The 23,874-nt window shown below is 34.7% G+C and overlaps 1 protein-coding gene across 2 annotated transcripts in view; it reads left to right on the top strand.

Moving 5' to 3' along the window:
- The first annotated feature begins 3,410 nt into the window (after positions 1 to 3,410).
- Positions 3,411 to 23,874, top strand: part of LOC143203016 (CD151 antigen) — a 28,138-nt gene continuing 7,674 nt past the window's right edge. The window contains exons 1-6 of one of the 2 annotated variants that reach the window (XM_076415100.1): positions 3,411 to 3,625; positions 7,618 to 7,837; positions 15,181 to 15,399; positions 18,337 to 18,500; positions 19,020 to 19,227; positions 23,637 to 23,677. In XM_076415100.1, coding sequence (XP_076271215.1) covers positions 3,411 to 3,625; positions 7,618 to 7,837; positions 15,181 to 15,399; positions 18,337 to 18,500; positions 19,020 to 19,221 — 1,020 coding nt within the window. In that variant the 3' untranslated portion in view covers positions 19,222 to 19,227; positions 23,637 to 23,677. The remainder of the gene's footprint in view (positions 3,626 to 7,617; positions 7,838 to 15,180; positions 15,400 to 18,336; positions 18,501 to 19,019; positions 19,228 to 23,636; positions 23,678 to 23,874) is intronic. The other variant, XM_076415099.1, reaches the window with a different exon arrangement.

The following is a 23,874-nucleotide window of genomic DNA, read 5'->3' as shown; positions in this document are numbered from 1 at the left end:
TCGCAAATTTTCTCGATATGGAAAAAGCGCAATATTTTTTCACCTGTCAGATAAAGATAAAACTCTCAAAATATATGTATTTTGAGGTGAATGAAACGATAATCCATGCTAAATTGCTTTAGGATTAATAGTTTCTGAGATATGTGACATAAAACAAAATTCACTAATTTTTTGGAAATTCATCTTTCATTACATCACTAAAAAATGGAAGCTTAACAATTATTATACCACCGTTCGATTCAGTGTAAAATTCTTTATAATCTCTGTTATTTTCATTAATCTGATAAGATTCCTTATTTAGAAACTTATAACCAAATTTTTGCCGCATTTGAGCTAAATTTTTATATATGAGGATTTGTGTCAAAACAATTAATCGTGTAATTTTTCCAACATTCCCTGTACCTGGACCCACATAAATTAAGACGAGATAATAGTTTCAATGATGTATGGAAGGTGCGTAGACTTCAACTTTACAATTTGGCCGGCGCCCAAACCCATTGAATAAATCTATGGGCGAACTTTCCTGAAGACCTGGTAATGGTCTATCCATTAAATCGACGGTGTAAGAGGAGGGAAGTTGTTTACCGTCAGCGTGAAAGAGTCGCATACAAAATTGCTCATTTTAAGGGGTAGCTAGTTAGAATTAAACACGAAATCCTGTGTAAAACACCTACATCAAATTCATATCGTAACAGGTCCTCTGATATACGATTTAATTAGTATCAGATGGTTAATTATTAACGAAACCCTTATTTTGTACGGATATTTGTATTAAATACAATCAAAACTGTGCAAAATACATACTTTGTATTAGCGAAACACAAAATATTTTTATTTTATATATTTGAAATACAAAACAGAAAAAAAAACTATTTTTATTTAAAATATAAAATACAAATTACGAAATATAGTCAGGTATTAAGTTATGTAAATGGAATAGAACTTATCCTGCTCTGACTGAACTAAAAGTTGGAACTGAACTAAAACATCGTTTAAAATTGAAATTACATACAGTTAAAGTTTTTTTTTGTTATTAATTACTCTTACATTAGATATGCTTAGTACTATCTTAATTTACAAACTAATTTAATACTACTGTTCTGTTGTACTTGCATTAATAGCTAACCAAACCAAACTACTTCTGTTTTCTGATTTCCTGCGTATTACCCAGTAGCTGCATTGCTTCCACATTGCTGTGAATCAGCAACCTTATTTCATATTTTAAGGCAAAATCTTCGATCACTTCGTGTATCTATATCATTTCGAGGTCATCGTGTAGCTCTTCGTTGGTTATGTGGCGATAAGCATTGGTAATTAATGGTAGAGTTTTGTTTTAGCTCCGTTGGATTACTAGTTGATTTATTATTTTAGAGCTACCCCAAATTTACACTCCATAGATCCAAATTAGCATTATAATTGACTGATAAACCAACCCCCTTGATTTTAGGTCAAGTTGAGAGTATCTTCCGACGAACCAGCACAGTTACCTGAGTCCAATCTGTTCTGCTTTTTGTCTAACAAGATGTATTCAATTTAACTTACGTTTTGTTGTAGTTGTATGCCGAGGTATTTAGCTGATTTTGCTTGAGGAATCATATGGATTTGTCAAGTGATATAATTGGGTTTCGCCACAACGCAAAATTAACATGGACAGATTTGGAGTTAGTAAGCTATATTTTTCAGCCTATAGTCCATTTATAGATCTTATTGGTTACCACTTGTACTTTTTCTACAGGCAGAGATATATTTTGGCCATGATAACTGTGGCGTTGGCAAAAGGTCCAAGTTTGTTTCTTTTCTTGTTTAGGATCTCAATAGTGTAGAGCAGTTACAGAAGTAGTCTCAAAACGATATCCTGGAAAACTCCAGCCGAAATAATTTTAACTATAGTTGAAGTAAAACATTGGTATTATATAGATAAATATGGAGTGAAGTGATTTTATAAAATGTGCTTGTTTGGTCAAATTCGTTTACCAAATCGGTGAAAATCTACATTGTGAGGCTTCAGATGGATATCTTACATCATCAGACATTGCGCGTTACAACTACCTTTGTCCGGCCTATGATTCAAGGCCCATAAGTAGTAAGTTTTTTCCTTAAAAACAATTCGTATGCTGCCTGAAAAATTCAAAACTTGAAAGATACCAAATACCAAATTTTCGGGCTCTTCTTCTGCAGCTTGGTTTAGTTTAGTTTGGTTTTGAACCGTCGGTTTCTGTTTCGGACCCATAAACATATATCTATGATTCCCCACCTGAATAAATAATTATACATAGCTTTTGATACACTTTGAGTGTATTTTTTTGACATTTCCTTCTACCAATCGACAGACGTCATTTCACAAATGCCAGCATTATTCACATAGTTCGCATTGTAGTTACGTATAACTTGAGAATTATATCGAAAAGTCCACAATATTTGCACTACTTTTTTTCTTCAAAACTTAAAAGATACTAAATACCAAATTTTCGGACTCTACAAATAAATTTTTTCTAATTATTTCTTGAGGAAGAGAATAATACATTACAATATCACAGCTTGAGTGCTTTTAACCTGCGCATACGAGATAATCGGCTGATGATATTAATTAACTCGCCGGTAGTTTCAGTATTAGGCTATAAAATTTGTATTCCAGTGAAACTACCACCACAAATGTGTGGTGCGACACATGAAGGCAGGCGCAGCAACAAAACAAATAACGGGAATATATATAAATGGCAAAACGTGGTAACGGTGGTGGTAACTTTTTTAATTAAAACTGTGAAAGTGCGATAAACATTTAGGGGGGGAAATTGATACGAACTGGTGATTATGCTGTTAAAAATTCCGAAAGTTCTTTGTTTTCCCGGCAAAACGTGTTGGTAAACCCGTTTAAAAAAAGTCGGTTATACATTATTTTAACATTGACACAACAAAGGGAAAACGTTGAGTTTTTTATTATTTTTATTTAATAATTTTTAAACATTTAACCTTACATTCTGCACTTATCGCTGGTCTTCCACATTTTCAAACCAATGTTTGTTAAAACACCAAAAATAACAGAACAATTTAATTATTATTCCTACAAAATTATTAATACATCATATCTTTACAGATTTTTTGTTGTTTTGTTTGTCGCTCGACTGACTCGAAAAGAACGTACCGTATAGAAAAGACAATATAGTTTATTCTCTGCAGTATAGTTCGCCCTGAGGTTACGCAGGGGCAGAAACAATTTTTCCAAATAATGTTTACTCTAAAATTAGTACAAGAAAACATTCAAAAAAATAGTTTTTTAATGTGCCATGTAGTAGATGGTATTTCTATAGCCTTTAGAAATTGTCGGATCTTAGTTCGATACAAACACGCTGATTTGCATGTACGTGAGAGGTACTGAACGGTATCGTTCTGTTGCAGGTGCATGGGGGGCGATGGGCTGGGGCGGCACGGCTGAGGGGGGCCTGCGGAGGCGGATGCCGCTGCGACGCGCTGGTGGAGGGGCGGCTGTGACGGGGGGCCACGGGCCGGGTGGCAGGGCCATGCGCTACTATCGCCTGTGGATCTACACCTGCAACACGGCGCTGTTGGCGGGCGCGTTGGCCTTCACGGGGGCCGCCGCCAAGACTGTCATCTTCGACTTCCGAAGGTAAGTGCACTCGCCGGGCGGGCACCGGGAAACCGCCAACGACACGATAAGGTCCGCGGCGAATTTCTGACAAGCCATTATTAACTAGAAAAAATCGCTTATAACTATAACTATCAGATCAAAGTATAAATATTGCAATAACTACAGAATTGTTTCCAACGAAATGTTCCAAAGGATGAAATATCCGCCAATCAGTTCACTGTTGTTGGAGATAATAATTTACTCCTCACTTTTCGCTCTAAAATTCCCCATAACGATTCAATTATGTTGAAATATGGCGATAATTTTGGCCACAAAATATGTTTGATGATATTTGGATGCTTCTCAAACCAAAACTGAACTTTTTTGGCTGTGTGTACCGGGTAAAGAGTCCCTTTTGAAGAACACTTTATATTTATTATTTTATTAGATAACCAAGAGGGCCCTAGTATATGCCTACCCAACCGTACAGAAAAGGGTTTATTCTTTCTGACCTTCACAGCTCACTGTATTATTCCGTAAACGATTACCAAGGTCCTAATTCTCCTACGACTCCTCTTACTCGATGATCCCTTCTCATGTTGAGAAATCTGACAATGAACAAGGCAAAGTCTGCATCCACTCTCAACTCCTTATCAAGAACATACGCATCGTATCATCAAAACCTTTATCAGAGACACAGTGAAAAGAAGATGTACGACTCTTTCCCTATCTCTATATTTCAGCTCTTGAGCGACGGCCCTTCCCCCTCTTCCACTAAAAAGGAAGAAATGATTTCGAAAGACGTAAATTATGATTACTACTCATTCCGATATGTCTGATCACCGCATCAGTTCTTATTGAGATACCAAGAAAGGTATCGATTCATGGACATCATTCAAGATGGAATCCATAAATTGTCTGAAAGATGAGACAAAGTAGCTTCTATCGATGGACAATACTTTAAATAATAATACACAATAAAACTCAATCAATCATTTAGAACTAATTGATGGATATATATAATAAGCATAAAAATGAAAATTAAATAATTAATATTATGCGAAATAATTATATGGAAGCCTCCGATAATAGGATAAAATTTGCGGTGCTTTTATGGCGGGTTATTATTAACTAGAAACTGTCGCCTCTAAGTTTAATTACTTACCAGACCTAATCTAACCCATCATAATAGCTGCCCGCGTAGCCCAACCTTGATTTGAATGATGGAAATAAAACGTAACATGTGTTCTACGTTTTTTTAAAGGCTCTAAATAAAATTATTGTATATAAAGCAAATACTGAATAGTTTTGTAACCATTTGCAAAAGAGCTATATGTAATTTAATTTAGTTTTTCTAGGCAAGCAATTTAATATAATTTAGTCTTATTATTTATCCGTGGCTAGTCTTATTATTTATCCGTGGCTACGAAGCTAAATACTTCAATTTTGTATCATAACAATACGTCGTTCAGTTTGCAGGACGACAGACAATTGTACTAATAATTTTATTGACAGTTCGTGATACACTACACCTTCCTGAGTCCACCATATACATATATATGTATCAAAGTTTTTTTATACATACGTCGTCAAGATGTTTAATATATTGCCTGCCGCAATTTGTAAATTCGTTTTAGAATCGGACAATATTTTCCTTCTCCTTTTATTCTAATTATAAATAGAAACAATTCTGTCTAATTTGTTCGAAACCGTAAACAAATGAGCCTGTCAAAGACGTTCGATTGTCAGACGTATGGAAAATTCTTGAAAGCAGTAGTTATAAGAGGTTATAACTCTAAACTACTGTGGCTGTATAATTAAGTGTAGTTTTTAGATGCACTATAATATTAAAATAAATTATATTTGATAACATTTTTGTACAATTATTTTATTTAGATTAGAATTGTGTTGTGTCAAAATCAAACTGAACAAACTGAAAATAACTTTGAACAGACTATAGTAACAGTTTATGACCATGAATATTCCACTTCGATAGCGATGTATATCACTCTCCTGGGCTAAGTCATGATTTCTTCTATTATTGATAGCTGTCGTAGCTGATCAACTTTTCATCTCTAATGACAATACGCCACGAAAAATCTTCTTTTTTTAATCAAAAATCAAAAATCAATCAAAAAGAAGGGGACAAGTTATTAAACAACTTGTTATCTTAGTAATTTACTGTTAAATATTTGTTCGCAACTAAACAAAACCTCGATATTTGCTCAATATCTACTTATTAATATTCATAGTTCATTAGAATAATTTAAAATAATTAATTTTAGTAATATCTACACAATATATTAAAGGGTTGCTACATTATTTACTAACTAGAGCTCAAAATTCTAGTTAGTCTATTTTAAGACTTATTATCTATAATACAGTAATCAATTTTGTATGGGATATTTATAGCTCTCCTTTCCTCTAACGTAGAAAATGCGAATAGCTGCAAATTATTTACACTAAGCACGATTCGGATAGTTTAGAAACAAAAGCAAGAGCTTTTTAATGCAAAATAGCCACTTTATTACCCAATGAGATTATAACTTGCCTCAAAATACATGCTTTTTAAATTATAAATAAATAATTAAACACTTTTTTGCAAGCTACTTTCCAATAACTGATGGTCTTTTTGATTTAGAGGTACAAATTTCTTTAACAACTTTGAAGAGCGCTCTGAATCACTAAGGCGTTATTATTTTTAATCTGGTGACAACTAATGCGATAAATAATTCAAAAGTAACTTAAGATCCTTAAATGTTAATCTATAATATTGTTCTTAAGGACTTTTATCCTAATGCATCAAGTGTTTAATCAACAGACAAAATTATTTTTATCCATTGTCCAATATTTGAAGTCGTTTTACTGAAACCATTGTCCTTTGTAAATCAATAGTTGAAAAGGCATAAAAACTTATTAAGTAGCATTTTATGGAGGCCAAGTATTGAATAAATATGAATTAAACAAGACTCCTTTTACCAACTAGACTGGGCCTACAGTTTAACGTAGGCTCCAAACCACGGTCCTCGGCATTAAGCCTACCGACTGGCAAGTGACTAATTTAGAAATCATCCCAGAGGACATCCGGTCTTACCCAGCCTGATTACTGGCGTGACTGGGATCATTTTCAAAAAAGTTAAATTAAAAATATCTATAGTTTATTCAAAGTTGTTTTGTACATACGTCATCAAGATGTTTAATGTATTGCCTGCCGCAATTTGTAAATTCGTTTCAGAATCAGACAATATTTTCCTTGTCATTTCATTCTAGTTAAAAAGAGACACAATGCTGTTTGATTAGTTCGAACACGTAAACGAATGAGCCTGTCAAAGTCGTCCGGTTGTCAGAGCTATGAAAAATTCTTAAAAGCACTAGTGATAAGTGGTTATAACACTTACCTATAAACTGTTGTGGCTGTATAATTAATTGTAGTTTTTAGGTGTACTGTAATATTAGAATAAATTATATTTGAAAACATGAAAACATGCATGTGCAACACAACAGAAACTCGGAGTTGATGCGGCAACATTGCGACGTTTTGACGTATGTACATAGTAACTTTGAACAGACTATACGAATTTTTGATTACTGTTGTAATGCACAACACATTTTTCAAGTGAGCGGAATTTATATTTTGAGACAAACTATTGCAAACTACACCAACTTACTCAAGCAGCATTGAGTCATCTATATTATAAGATTAGCAAAAGAGACATCAAGTCATTTAGAATCCAATCTAGAGACAACATAGTGAACTGACTTACAAAATATAGTTTTCACGAAACTGACACTTCGTCACATTCAGGTTCAATGACCAGAAATTCTTCTTTAGAGTGAAAATATTTGGATATAATTGTTTATGAACAAAATAACTAACTTTTATTAGTTTCCATCAAATGAAAAAAACGGTAAAAAATAGATATAGACAATTCTTCATGGTATAACGTAATGATAAATAAGTACTACTTAAGTTATATTTTATAAAATTAGAGTCTGTTAAAGGGATAACTAATCTTTTTTTTCTTTTCCAGGAGTCTAGTACCATCGCTCACACTATATCAGCCATCGTTTCTCTACGCTTACTTAGCGCTAGCGACACAAGGTGGCGCCCTACAACTGTTAGGATGTGTCGCCGCTATAAAACTATCCGAAAGACTCTTAAACGCTTATTGGTTGTTACTTCTAGTTTTAATATTCGGAGATGTTGTGATCGGTGCCTTCTGGGCATATAGATTCGAGAGAATTTGTCAGGTAAGTTCGAAAATACAAATCACATATTACTATACAAACAACTGTCAGTTCGTTTTTCATATTTTAAATGTCCATCTTTTATATACGAAACCATACGACAGCTCACGTGAAAGACAATTCTTATATTTATTAATACTACTGATTGCTCAATGGTCACTCACCCCATTTATTAACTTGATAATATTTTTCACATAAAGAGAACTAAAAATGATAGGTTATACAATCAAAAGTTATTTTTTCAATATTTTCAAATTAAGATCAGAAATATAGTCTATTCGAAGTTATTTTGTACATACGTCATTTAAATTTGTGACGTCGAAACGTCGCAATGTTGCCGTATCAACTTAAAATAATTGAATAATAATCTTATCAAATATAATTTATTTTGACATTATAGTACATCTAAAAACTACAGCTAATTATACAGCTACAATGGTTTATTGGTTAGAGTTATAACCTTTTATAACTCAAACTCTAAACTTAACCTCTAACTTTGAAGAAATTTGCATACGTCTGACAACCGGACGACTTTGACAGGCTCATTCGTTAACGTGTTCGAACTAATCAGACAGCATTGTGCCTCTTTTTAACTAGAATAAAATGAGAAGGAAGATATTGTCTGATTGTAAAACGAATTTACAACGTGCGACAGGCAATACTTTAAACATCTTGATGACGTATGTACAAAAAACTTTGAATAAACTATAGTTTTGTTTTATAATATTGATTAAGTAATATATATCTGTGTAATATATGATGTTAAAACATACTAAAATATATGCAGATTATCTCAAGAATTAACTAACTTCACTAACTTTTAAATTGCATTTAAATAATGCAGCAAAGTATTGATACATGTTTAAGTTACTACACCACTGAACATTATAACAAAAATCTATTACAAAAATTACTCTTAATTATTCATAATTTTTTCTATCGTTTTATTTTATTTCCTATGTTCGGTACATACAAGTTATGCAGGAACTTTCATTTTAACTACTCGGTATTTTCATCACTTCTTTTACGTATTAAGATAATCTTTGTCTTTATCCATATTTCTCATCTAAAATATATATTGAAAAACCATAAATACACTATGCTGATTAAAAAAATAACTTCTTTACCCTAATTTTTAAATAAAATTTTTCGTGTCGGTAAAAGTATTTGATAGAAGGCTAGAGAGCTTCTCAAGAAGGTGGCTCATTATTTTGCCATTTTACTAACCGAAAGAGAAATTAGACTTCTATGAAGCTATTTTATAATTTTTAATATTCTTTGCAACAGTTATTTTAACTTCTGATGCACATATTGACGTATTTATTACCTACAATATTCAGTGCTTTGTTAGGAAAGGCATTTACTAATGAAACCTGAGATGAATTAGAAGTGAACACCACTAAAATGTACATAAAAGTCTTAATAGCCTTTCGAATTATCTTTAATACATTGAGATACTCTGTCTCTAGAACCATATAGATTACTATAAATTATAGGCCTAAAAATTATTACTCCGTAAAAACTTTAACCATGTTAAATTTCACACCTCCAAGTTTTCCTTAAAAAGGGAGGTAAAATTTTCGCAAAACCGATTAATATACAGAAGATGTTGACAAATTTTCAAGCTACATAGTTCTCTGTCTCAAAATATGGTATCAAAGATGATAATAACAAGGAATGATGAATATATAACATTTTATATTGTACTGCGATAAAAAGAAACGATATAATACATTTATCCAACTTCAAACGAAATCTTATATTTAACACTTGGAAAAGAGGAGTCAAAGTACACTTTATCCGAAAAATGTACCTAACTTTCCGTAATTTTTTTCTTAACAGAAACCAGCATTACTCGATAAACGATTTCCAAAAGTCGAGCCAAGAAATACGTGTGACCATTGTCACAAATCCACGCCAATATATCACGGTTTTAGCGGAGAATTCTTTGATCCGAGGACGATGAATGCCTTTTTAGTAATCCCTTGAATTGGAAGGTCCTCGAGCTTGAACACTATATGTAGTATTTTCAAATCACCTGAATCAAGCCAATGTTATTTGTTTTATTAATTAAAGTAGTTTGTTGAAACTATAAAAACATATAACTTATAGCATAGAACAAAAAGAGAATATACAAAGAAAAAACAATTTAAAAGGGATATAGAGGCAATTATTACAAATTTGTAAAGTAAGTAAGACCATAGTCAAAACAAAGGGAAGAAAATTAAAGAGATTAAAACCAGAAAAAAGAGGAATTCCTAAAATATTATATACTATGGAAAAACTATCAAGCATACATAAAAATAATTAATATGAAATATTATCTGAAAAAAACAGAACAGTGAAATAGATGATACAGAGGCAAATGAGATGAAAAGAAATGATAAATATAATTTAGAGACAGAACACCTGATTATATTTGTAGTGGTGAACAAGAGATGCAAAATATATTATCTAGAAAAAAATCATGGAAGTTACATTAGTAATGAGGATAGACAAGTTAACGAAATAAATAGTGTAAAAATCACCACAGAATAATCATGGAAAAATCATAACAGAATACTAAAGACCGGTCGTTTGGACACTGGCTACAAAAGTAAAAAGACTAATATCACTGTTATTATAAAAGACCAAATATGCAATGATTTTGTATATAAAATTAATTAAAAAAGGACAGAAATGGGAAAATTGAGATAAAGGATTGAGTAATACAGATACAGTAAACTTAAAAATGAATGAAACGCGAGACAAAGGACGAGGAAATCAGAATAGAACCGAATGAAACCTCAGAATATTGTTGGAAGCATGAAAAATTGAAGAAATAATAAATAAGCTGATGATAAAGCAAGGTCAATTGAAAAGTCCTCGGCCAACCACAGTAAAACACATATTTTTGACACAATTAGTTATTTTTATTCAACATAATTCTCTTCAAGGGTGATACACTGATTATAGCGACCGTCCAACTTTTCGATACCATTTTTGTAGTACGATTTGTGCTTTGCTTCGAAATAGGCCTCAGTTTAAGCGATCACCTCTTCATTCGACGAGAATTTCTTCCCAGCGAGCATTCTTTTAAGATCTGAGAACAGGAAATAGTCGCTGGGGGCCAGATCTGGAGAATACAGTGGGTGAGGAAGCAACTCGAAGCCCAATTCATGGATTTTTGACATCGTTTTCAATGATTTGTGACACGGTGCATTGTCTTGGTGAAGGAGCACTTTCTTTTTCTTCAAGTGCGGCCGTTTTTCGATGATTTCGTCCTTCAGACGGTCCAATAACGCTATGTAATAGTTGCTGTTAATGCTCCTCCCTTTTTCAAGGTAATCAATGAAAATTACTCCATGCGCATCCCAAAATACAGACGCCATAACCTTGCCAGCCGACTGTTGCGTTTTCCCACTCTTTGGAACGGGATCATCGTATGCAGTCTAATCGAATGACTGTCGATTGGAATGGAGCCATGTTTCATCCATTGTAACATATCGATGCAAAGACTCGGGTTTATTACGCTTGATCATCTTCAACACTGCTCCGAATCATCAACTCGTCGTTGTTTTTGGTCAAAAGTTAGCTCGCGCAGCACCCACATTGCACAGAGCTTTCTCGTATCCAAATATTCGTTAATGATATGATGTACACTTTTAATTGATATCTTTAGAGTATCTGCTATTTCGTTCAATTTCAATTTACAGTCATTCAAAATCATTTTGTGGGTTTTAAAAATATTTTCGTCGGTAACAACCTCTTTTGGACGTCCACTGCGTTCATTGTGTTCGATGCTCATTTCACCACGTCTAAACTTAGCATACCAATCCTTGATGGTTGATTTTTCTGGGGCAGTGCCCCGAAACTCGGCATCAAGCAAAGTTATTACTTCAACCGTATTTCTTTCCTTCAAAAAGCAATATTTTATCACACAAAATGCTATAATTCACAATCTAATGATCCGACAGCTGTCAAATTTATGCACGCATCTTTTGAGGGATCAGGCTACCTAAAAGGCATATGGATTTAATTGTAGTAGCGTCATCTATATGTCAAGCCGGGGACTTTTCAATTGAGTTGTTATATAGCAGCAATAGCGTGTGAATGGTGGAGGAAAATGAGGAAAATTGTACATAAAAAATAAAATGAGAACTGAACATAAACTAATACACTTTAAAGGATCTAAATTCGTTGTTTAGAATACCAAACCAATAGAAAACTAAACCAAACCTTAGTGTGTATTTTTAAGTCGCAAATATATTAGTTGTTATTATCAAACCTTGTGTAAATTTTGGCATACACTCTAGGTTTTACACGAAAATTTTCGTTTGTTTTTCCTGTCCTAGTCGTTTTATAGTTAAGTAGGTCAGACTACCATTTATGCACGCAAATTTGAGGGAAAACCGAATGATATGGATTTTGTTTTTAGCATTCTATTAGAAAATTTCTAACTTGTTTCGCCATAAACGTTTATGACCCCTGTTTCAGGGCTTAACGTCATAAAGACATTTGAATATTCAAATTTTATTAGCGCCCTTCTTCGTTTGTTTATGTGGCATGCCCGTCGAATATTGTTTGTTTAGTAAAAAATGCATGGAAGGAGTTGTTTTTGTTTATCCTCCTATTAAACTATGCAGACGAAATCTGTTAAGATCAATGGTGTACTAAAATATGAAACGGAAATCGTAAGATCAATGGTGTACTAAAATATGAAACGGAAATCGTCAGAGAACAGAGAATTATTTTATTTTTCAGTATAATTTCCATCAACTTCCTCAATTTTACGGATGCCAGCAGTTTTAGCTCTTTGTTTAATAAAAACCGTTTCATAAGAAAAAAATGTTTGGCCTGTGAAAAATCAGAGAGAACTAAATCCGGTGAATAAGGAGGATGTTGAAATAGTGCATACTAATATGTTAATAGAAGTAGGTTGACTATATCATCTATTTCAATGATCCTTTCGGAAACTGTCCGTGTATATTGTCTAAATGGTTTTTTTTAATAAAATCGAGTATTTTCGATTAATATATATCTCCAATTAATCCAAAAGATTAATTTATTTTTTATAGTTTAGACTGTAATCCACCAGTCCACTCTAATCCCAGTATCTCATTTCAAAATCGAAAAACCGAGTTCATATCACTTCTTAATCTCTTGTTTCATTCCAGTATAATTTTACTATATCCAAATATCCCTTATAGCGATAAAACGATACACAGCCGGCTTGGTGGCGCAGTGGTAAAGGCGATGTGACGGCCCTCCTACTGTGATTGTTTAAAATTTGTGAATTTTCTAGGCAAGAGTGTAAAGTCGGACAAAGAAAATGATCCCAGTTCCGCCAGTAACCAGGCTGGGTAAGACCGGATGTCTTCTGGGATGATTTCTAAAGTTGGTCACTCGCCAGTCGGTAGGCTTAATGCTGAGAACCGTGGTTCAGAGCCCACATTAAACTTTAGGCCCAGTCCAGATAAACCCATAGTTGGTAAAAGGAGACTTTACAATATATTTTAAAAAAAGACGGTACACAAAATTATTTTAGGGGGGCATTTGAGACTGTTCAGTGAGAATCGATTTTTGTATATATTTTCAAAGCTCAACCCTATAAGATTATAAGAGTTAAATTATTCTTGGAGTTAATAACTATTTTAGTGATGCGGCATCTAAATACGAAATATCAAACGCATTTTTCCGGACATTGCTTGTTTAACAATTCACATATCTTAGTTTCTCTATACAATCTTTTATCGTATTAGTGTAAGTTACAATATAATCTGGATTTTTACTATTTTCAAATAAATCTAAAATTCTAAAAAAAAATGGCGAAAAAATTTTATTTTAACTTTTTTACTTTCATTATGGTTTTAGAAAAATTTACTATTAAATTAGAAAGATGGTAAAAGTTCATCGATCAACACATAACATATAGTCTTTCGAACAAACAGTCATCAATACCGTCGAACCTATCGCCAAATTCAGTTTATAAAAACGTAAAATCCATTTTAAACTGGGAACATTTTCCTTTCTCATTTTACTAATTAGCGTTACTCTAGTTAAAAAGAGATAGAATGAAATCTGATTCGTCTGAACATGTAACCAAATCGGTCTATAAAATTCGATTTGTATTGCCACTGGCCGACACCGTTGTCATATGTCAACAAACTATTGTAGCTGTTTTATTAACTGTAGTTTAAGTCATTCAATAAATATGCATTTTGATTGACATTGCTCAAAGATAAGATAAGTAAATTTGGTTTCCATAAAGAGTTTATTTGGTCTTTAGTGACGAATATTGTCTTTAAGATGTTGAATCGTTTGGAGCTTATTCTTTTCCTTTTCTAAATCGCCACTTATCGCTATCGCGACATTAGTCTTCATGGAAAAACGTCATTCAATAATTGAACGGTTGAGCGAGCTGTCCGTGCTGTGGCCCCATCTTGCTGAAACCACATGTCCTCTAGTCCTTGCTCTTTCATTTCAGGCACAAGAAAGTTTCGAATAATGTCTTGGTACCGTTCAGCAATAACAGTAACTGAAACACCTTGGTTATTTTCAAAAAAATAGGGACCAATGATGTTTCCAGCATGAATACTACACCATGTAATTTTTTTTAGTGGATGCAATGAATGTTTCATGATTTAATTGATGATTCTGTGTTCCCCAAAACCGACTGTTCTGTTGAAGAAGAAAATGGGCTTCACCACTCATTGTCATTTTAGACGAAAAATCTTCAGATTCACCAGGCAGCCTTAGGATTGCATTACTGTACTCAAGTCGTTGATCAGGATTTCTCGGTAGCAATTTGTGGAATAATTAAATTTTGTACTGGTAGCAATTTGTGGAATAATTAAATTTTGTACTGGAAAAATTCGTCTTAAAGTTCGTGCAGAAATGTATAACTGGGAACCACGTCTTCCAATTGATGTTTCTGGAGACTCGCAGACTGATTTACAGCGTTACGAAACGTCCGTTGTCTTGCCGAACGATGCCTATCTGCTGTTGCACCGTACTGTCGAACATTCGCATGTAAACGATAAATTGTGGTTTAGTGAGGCACTGGACGATTAGGATATTTTTTAAGCAATTATATTTATCCATAATAAAACTTAGACGTGCACACATCATAATGGTTAAAGCGAAACTGAGATAAACGTCACATAACCAAGGTGGCACGCAATCAAAATGGTAGCGGGTTGCCAGAGTGAAAATAAACGAAAACTCAAATTTGATGCGACAACGTTGCATTATAAATTTTGAGGACGTGTATTGGCAGTTTTATTGGAACGACTATATATCATTAATTAGTATTCTGTAAAAAAAAATTAAGAGGAACAACTAAATAGAGACTATTTCGTTTTCAGGAACTCCGACCTGCTCTTAAAATACGTTTCCAACAAGAATACGGCAGCAACAATGCCATGACTAACCTATGGGACAGGCTCCAATCGGAGGATCACTGTTGCGGCGTTACTGGTCCCGAGGAATTCGACAATACAACCGGATCGGTTAGGTGGGAGATGCCCCCTAGCTGTTGTCTAGAACCGGTAGTACCTGGTAATAATACAGCCAGATGTATTAAAGTAAGTTACCAACATAATCTAACAATAATTCCCACTTGATCTATCAACTTGAAATTTAATCCACTCTGATTTGTACATTCTCAAATTGACATAATCTGGCGTTAATATATCCTACTGGTATTATTTCGGTATGCAAGAAGGACAATAGGATAATTCGTGAGCTCCACAGACAAGTGGCAATTCATATTCTGTTACATGATGATAATGGTAGAAAGATTAAATACAATAAGGATCTCGAGCGCAGAGAAGAATATTGATATTTCACTTTTATAAATATATTGATATATCATGGAAATGAAAAAAACTAAAAATATAAGAAAGATATTTATCTAACCGTCTATAAATGCGAAATTAAAAGCCACACATTTAACAGGTCAATTTAAAAGTCCCCGGCTTGACACATAGATGACGCCACTATAACCAAATCCATATGTTTTTTAGTTAGCCCTAACCCTCAAAAGATGCGTGTATAAATTTGACACCTGTCGGGTCATTAGTTTGTGAATTATAGTATTTTGAGTGAAGCAACTTTTGTTATTGTGAAAAAAATGGATAAAAAGGAATTTGCGTGTTGATAAAATATTGCTTTTTGAAGGGAAAAATTACAGTTGAAGCAAAAGCTTGACTTGATGCCGAGTTTCCGGATACTGCCCCAGGAAAATCATCCATCAAGGATTGGCATGCTAAGTTTAGACGTGGTGAAATGGGCACCGAAGACGGTGAACGCAGTGGACGCCCAAAGAGGTTGTTACCGATGAAAACATTTAAAAAACCCACAAAATGATTTTGAATTACCGTAAATTGAAATTGAATGAAATAGTAGACACTCTAGAGATGCAACTGAACGTGTACATCATATCATTCACGAATATTTGGGTATGAGAAAGCACGAGTTCACTTTTTTCCAAAAACAACGACGAGTTGATGATTAGGAGCAGTGTTTAAAGATGATCAAGCATAATAAACCCGAGTTTTCGCGTCGATATGTAACAATGGATGAAACATGGCTCCATCATTTCATTCCGAAGTCCAATCGACAGTCATCCGAGTGAACTGCACACGATGAACTCGCTCCAAAGCGTGGGAAAACGCAACAGTCGGCTGGTAAGGTTATGGTCTGTATTTTGAGATGCGCATGGGATAATTTTCCTTGAACCTTGAAAAAGGAAGGACTATCAACAGCGACTATTACATAACGTTATTGGACCATTTGAAGGACGAAATCGCCGAAAAACGGCTGCATTTGAAGAAAAAGTAAGTGTTCCTTCACCAAGACAATGCATCATGTCACAAATCAGTGAAAACGATGGCAAAAATCCATGAATTGAGCTTCGAGTTGCTTCCTCATCCATAGTATTCTCCAGATCTGGCCCCCAGCGACTATTTCCTGTTCTCAGATCTCCAAAGAATGCTCGCTGGGAAGAAATTTTCGTCGAATGAAGCGGTGGTCGCCGAAACTGAAGCCTATTTTGAAACAAAGGACTAATTTCCTACTACAAAAATGGTATCTAAAGTTGGAGGGTTGCTATAATCAGTGTATCACCGTTGAAAGGAGTTATGTTGAATAAAAAAAACTCTTTTTGCCAAAAAATGTGTTTTACTATGGTAGGCCGTGTACTTTTCAATTGACCTGTTATTTTTATTCTTTTTATTTCGTTATTTTTTTATTAATTTATTTTAAAGTTGTTAAAGTTGGCAAGAAAAACGTGTGGTGTGCTAAAGCTTAAATTGTACAATATACATAAAAATAACACACAATATCGCACAATATATAAGAAATTCCGTCGGTAGTTGATGTTTAATACATTACAAAACAGACCGATTCTATTAAAAATGAAAGTTTCTTCGACGGGAAATATCTAAACTGAGTTGTATTCATAATATATAAGGGTCGTGTCCTCCGATTCAAACGTCTGCCAAAATTGGTCACTTTTTCGACGTAAAAGTATCGTTAGCAACGAGAAAACAGTTTTAAAATACGATACATTATTGAAATATAGCATTGTTTTTATTTCAGGTCCGAGATACGATCGAATATTTACAAATTCGTGTTTTTCCTTTCATTTTGATATGCATTGTTGATATTGTTACTGGAATATCTTTGATGTTTATTTGAAACTAGCGAATCCAACAGACATTGTCATGTGCAATCGTTGACTTTTTTCGATGGAATAATTTATTTCGATAATAAAACAAATGCTATTAGATCACAATAATATCCACTTAACGATTTTGTTGTTATACATGATTTTGTCTTTGCTTTATTTAATTGAATTGTTTAATTTGACAAACTTGAAGCTGACTTGAAATGCCAATTTTAAAAATAAAAGTCAATATGTCAATATTTTATCAAATGTCAATAAAATAATTATCCAATTTGGTCGAAATTTTCGTCGAATGAAGAGGTGATCACCGATAACCGTAATAGTTATGTGCGGACATACATTTCGGTGTTTTATTTTTGTTTTTACACATTATACGACTAGTTCAAAGCTATAAGGTTGTCTAAAGGTAATTTCTAACTATAAAGTTGCATATCTCTAATAACATTTATTTAATAAAGAAATACTGTAGTGCCTTTGAAAGGTAACAGTTCATAGAACATTCTAGCTATAAAGGAAGAGTCAATTTTTGCTAATTTAAAAGCTTTATTCTTTGACTGGTTAAGGAACCTCGAAATTTCTGAAAACTCCAATCCAATTATGCTTATTACTTCTTCTATTGAGTACCTTCTAAAATTTCCACTTTCAAAACTATAACTTTTGAATGAGTAAAAACAGCTCATCAACCACTGAGTTTAAACGAAATATAGCATCATTGGACAAGTATTACTAGAGACGTATAACTTTAAAGGCATCTACTGAGAATAACCGAAATTGGTTTTTCCTTAACCCAATATTAGCAAAAACAAAATATTGCAGCTATTATTCTGTTTAGGTGCACACTGCAGGCTGTGACGAACGTCTTCTGGCCTACCTGAGGTCCACCGCCTCACTGTTGGCCATCTTAGGTTACTGCGTTTTGGCTTTCCTTAAGCTGTGCTTCCTAGGCATCCTACGTTACGAAATACGTGAAATGATCCAAAAAATACGAATTTTAAGGTAAGCGATTGAAACATAACAGTTGTATTGGTTGTATGACTTTATTTTTAAATCTGTTTCATCAAACTCTATCAGAATAGAAGTATGTTTACTGGCTTTCTGGTTTTAAAAAGATCTGACACAAGAAATCAAAACACTTAACAACACATTTACAGACTTGACGCTAGGAACTATCTTTTCGAGCATCCTATCTCTTTTTAAACAGAATAAAATGAGAATGATAGTATTGTCTGAATGTAAAACGAATTTACAACTCTCGACAGATACATATTGATCACGTGTGTCACTACTGTTTTGAATTGACTATAGTTAACTTGGGCTGTTGCTTCCGAAGAAAACGACGTCGCATTTCTTATTTCCTCACATGCTATGAGGATTTGATCGTCCTCGAGTTTTAGTGAGACTAACGATAATTTTTACATATATAGATAGAAAAATGAAGTATTTACAACTAAACCTTAGCCATATACATACCGTCGACCGAAAACTTAATAATTTAAATGTGTGTCGTTCTATTAGAGCGGAGTTAGAACTGCCCAATGCAAACGGGGCCGTACCAGGAACATTGAGGGCGGAAGGTGCGGAGAGCGAGAGGGAATCCCTGCTGGTACGGCCCGAAAGCGCGGCCCTGCTATCGTCTCCGCCAACGCAGCCCAAGAACCCCAACGGCAACAACAACTACGAGATGCGGGAGTACCACCGAAGTCACGATAACATATGACTAAAGGTAAGTCGGGATAGTACCGGGTCGTTCTTCTCCGTCGTAACCAGAACAAACGAAAGGTGACTGTGACTTGTATTCTCCTTTATTAATTTATTTGAAAAACACACTGACACGAACACTAAATCTGCCAACACTCACACTCACACGATACATTAACGATGATGTAGATGAATTTCACAGAACCTTAGTTCGTGGTCGTCACTGTGAATCCTTTTAGCTAAGCCAACAAGTGGGGGGTACAGCGAATTACTACTAGTACCCACTCGTGTAATGATTAGCTTTAAAGTAAAGCGCCTGTATGTAGTTGTGCTGTCTTAAGCCATACCTCAAACGCGTCTCAGGTAAAGCATTTTTCATCGTCAATATAAAAGAAACCCGAGCGTTATCATTTATTGTGGTTATTATTTAATCAAATGTCCTTTTGAAATGACTGTTCACATGAATTAACAATAAAAAGTACCGGTTAGCTCTAATTTTAGAGACACTTGTGAATTTTTGTGGGAAATTCGCTTTTCGATATTGGTACACCTGTTAACTGACGAAATAGAAGCAATCTGGTTATCCAAGGATTACATAGGTCTCTGGGTATGCTGAATCCGAAACTGACTTTTTTTTCATGGAATAACACATTTAGAAACCATTAACGATACATATTTTTTTAATCTAGTATACGTTCAGTAGCGCACACTACAATCTTTTTTTCCCAGTGAGGATCCTCTTTGTAACAGGTTAATTGAAAAGTCCCCGGCCTACCATTGTAAAACATATTTTTTTGGTAAAACTAGTTATTTTTATTCAACATAATTCCCTTCAAGAGTGATACATTGATTATAGCGGCCGTCCAACTTATCAATACCATTTTTGTAGTATGATTTATCCTTTGCTTCAAAATAGGCCTCAGTTTCGGCGATCAACTCTTCATCCGATGAAAATTTCTTCCCAGTAAGCATTCTTTTGGGATCTGAGAACAGGAAATAATCGCTGGGGGCCAGATCTGGAGAATACGATGGATAGGTGGATTTCTGCTACCGTTTTCACTGACTTATGACACGGTGCATTGTCTTGGTGAAGCAGCACTTTCTTTTTTTTCAAATGCGGCCGTTTTTCGGCGATTTTGCCCTTCTTCAACGTAGTCAATGATTATTCCATGCGCATCCCAAAATACAGACGCCATAACCTTGCCAGCCGACTGTTGTGTTTTCCCACGCTTTGGAGCGGGTTCATCGTGTGCAGTCTACACGGATGACTGTCGATTGGACTTCGGAGTGAAATGATGAAGCCATGTTTCATCCATTGTCACATATCGATGCAAAAACTCGGGTTTTTTACGCTTGATCATCTTCAAACACTGCTCCGAATCATCAACTCGTCGTTGTTTTTGGTCAAAAGTGAGTCAAAAAATAAGACAGCTCTGTGCAAAGTGGGTGCCGTGTCCCACTATTATATACACTTCAGTTGATATATTTAGAGTGTCTGCTATTTCATTCAATTTCAATTTTGTAGTAAAACCATTCCTCGAGCCATTTTCTAACTTCTTCGAAATTGGCGAAGTGCTGTTCTGCAAGCGCGTGTCCCATTGATGCTAAAAGTTGATAGTCGGACAGGGCAAAGTCTAGAAAGTACGACGGGTACGATAACGTATCCCATCCAAGTAGTTCCTTGAGTGGTTGTGCTATATTTTTCGGCTCCATTGGACTTTCTTCGATCAATGGATGGTTCAAATCGATCATTTGTTATCGGTAGCGGTCACTATTAACTGTTTCACCAGATTCAAAGTCAAGAGTTCGTAATACACCACGCCACTCTGCACACCCAAATAAAGAGCATCGCCTTACGACCAGAACGATTTAGCGTTGGAGTCGATCGGCCGGCTTCTCCAGGCGATAATCATGAATTTTTGGGCGTAGTATTTTCAAAATAAATCTACTTTTCATTACCCGTCGCTATTCGATACAGAAATTACTTCCGATCATACTTTTGTAGCAGGATTTCACAGACTATTTTTCGAATTTCCATTTGAATGATGTGACACCCATCTTCTCATGTTGTGGATTTTCCCCATTACTCGTAATTTTGATCCACACTTAACACTTCTGCCAATTGTTTTTGAGTTTGGGCTTGGTCTCCATCCAATTGCTCTCGTAGTTTCGCGTTTTAAACCATTTTCGGTCTACCAGAACATTCTTCTCATGTTTTTAAGGTTCAAGTATGCTCACCGTACGTTTTTACCAGCAAACTATAACTTTCAGTGGCTTTTTTTCTTATACATATATCTTATAAGAAAGGCAATACGTGCCGCAAACGTACGTTTTCAAAGAGTTACCAATCATTGACGGTGTTACTTTCGCAAAATATAACACGTACAGCTTCGAAGCTTGATGTGTAGAATAAAATGACTTATGTGTCAAATCATAAGATTGCATACTAAATTGCCTAGCGACATCTAAATATAGCGACATAAAAATCGAAAAAAAGTGGTAATAACTTTCCTGTTCCTTTCAACCATTGGCAATCGAAAAATTCAAAATAGAAAATTTCCCAATGAACACCCTATATATGACGATCAAATCAGTTAAATTTTACACTAATAGCTTAGCAAAATTTGTAAATACAGTGGGTCAAATGATGGGTCAATTCACCCATAATGTTACGATAAATATTATAAAGCATTAAGGGTATAAAGCGAAATTAAACCACACATTAAAGGAAAATGATATCCATTACATTAATTGGAAATATAAAACTTTAATCCTTCAGGTATTGTTATGTAAAACGAACCGAATTTAGCGTTAGTTACAATGGCGAAATGACAACAAGCGGTCTAATAACATTTATATATTTTATGATATCGCTTACCGCAACCGCTTATAAATATGACAGGTCAATTGAAAAGTCCCCGATCTGACACATAGGTGGCACTACTAGATTTAAATCCATATGTTTTAGTAGTTGTAGTTGTAGTTAGCCCTAACCCTCAAAAGATGCGCGTATAAATTTAACAGCTGTCGGATCATTAGTTTGTGAATTATAGCAATTTGAGTGAAGCAACTTTTGTTATTGTGAAAAAAATGGATAAAAAGGAATTTCGCGTGTTGAGAAAATATTGCTTTTTGAAGATAAAAAATACAGTTGAAGCAAAAACTTGGCTTGATGCCGAGTTTCCGGACACTGCCCCAGGAAAATCAACTATCAAGTATTGGTATACTAAGTTTAGACATAGCAAAATGAGCACCGAAGACGGTGAACGCAGTGAACGCCCAAAAGAGGTTGTTACTGATTGAAACATTTAAAAAATCCACAAAATGATTTTGAATGACCGTAAATTGAAATTAATTGAAATAGAAGACATTGTAAAGATATCAACTAAACGTGTACATCATATCATTCACGAATATTTAGATATGAGAAAGTTCTGTGCAACGTGGGTGACGCGCGAGCTCACTTTTGACCAAAAACAACGACGAATTGATGCAGCAGTGTTGAAGATAATCAAGCGTAATTAACTCGAGTTTTTGCATCGATATATGACAATGAATGAAACATGTCTCCATCATTTCCCTCCGAAGTCGTAATCGACAGTCATCCGAGTGGACTGCACACGATGAACCCGCTCCAAAGCTTGGGAAAACGCAACACTCAGCTGGGAAGGGTCTGGCGTCTGTATTTTGGGATGCGCATTTAATAATTTTAGTTAAGGACCATCAACAGCGACTATTACATAGCGTTATTGGACCGCTTGAAGGACGAAATCGCCGAAAAATGGCCGCATATGAAGAAAAAGATTGTGCTGCTTCACCAAGACAATGCACCGTGTCTGCTTGGGCTTCCAATTACTTCCTCATCCACCGTATTCTCCAGATCAGGCCACCAGCGACAATTTCCTGTTCTCGGATCTCAAAAGAATGCTCGCTGGAAAGAAATTTTCGTCGAATCACCTCTTCATTCGTCGACGAAACTGAGGCCTATTTTGATGCAAAAGGCAAATCGTACTACAAAAATGATATCGAAAAGTTGGACGGTCTTATAATCAGTGTATCACCCTTGAAGGGAACTTGGGAAAATGTTAAATAAAAAAAACTAATTTTGCCAAAAATATGTGTTACTATGGTAGGCCGGGGACTTTTTAATTGAACTGTTAAAACAAATTTACAAATTGCGGCAGGCAATACATTAAGCATCTTGATGACGTATGTACCAAAAAAAACTTTGAATAGACTATATATACATTTTGTAGAGTGTCAATACTGATATCGCTATAATATACTTAAATAAACGAATAATAATAACCCCAATAAAATGACGAATCTATGCATGCGCGTTTAAAACAAGAATGCTTTATCTGGTACGCCTTGAACATAAGACCAAAAAAACCTATTGACCGACTCATAGACAACCTATTTCTTTTCTTCAAGATCTCCTCAAGTATGATGGTCGCCTACTCTAGGTGCTGTTGGTGAGTTGGAGCTTTTGCATGAACATTAGAAAGTACGCTTAAATCAATTTCGAAATCAGTGTCCGAACGACATCACTCTACGCCCGCTAGATATCACCGAATTGTTTGGCTTGTTTCAACCACATCACACGCGTCCCTTAGCTGTCTATCGTTCGCAAGCTGTCTCGTTTATGTTGTGTTCGACGTGGTATTTGAAT

This window comes from Rhynchophorus ferrugineus, unplaced genomic scaffold (genome assembly GCF_030347505.1).
Source record: "Rhynchophorus ferrugineus isolate W39M unplaced genomic scaffold, kcgeb_rfMv2 rfM9, whole genome shotgun sequence".
Lineage (NCBI taxonomy): Eukaryota > Metazoa > Arthropoda > Insecta > Coleoptera > Curculionidae > Rhynchophorus > Rhynchophorus ferrugineus.
The sequence above is the reverse complement of the archived record's forward strand: the minus strand, read 5'-3'. Positions and strand labels throughout refer to the sequence as shown.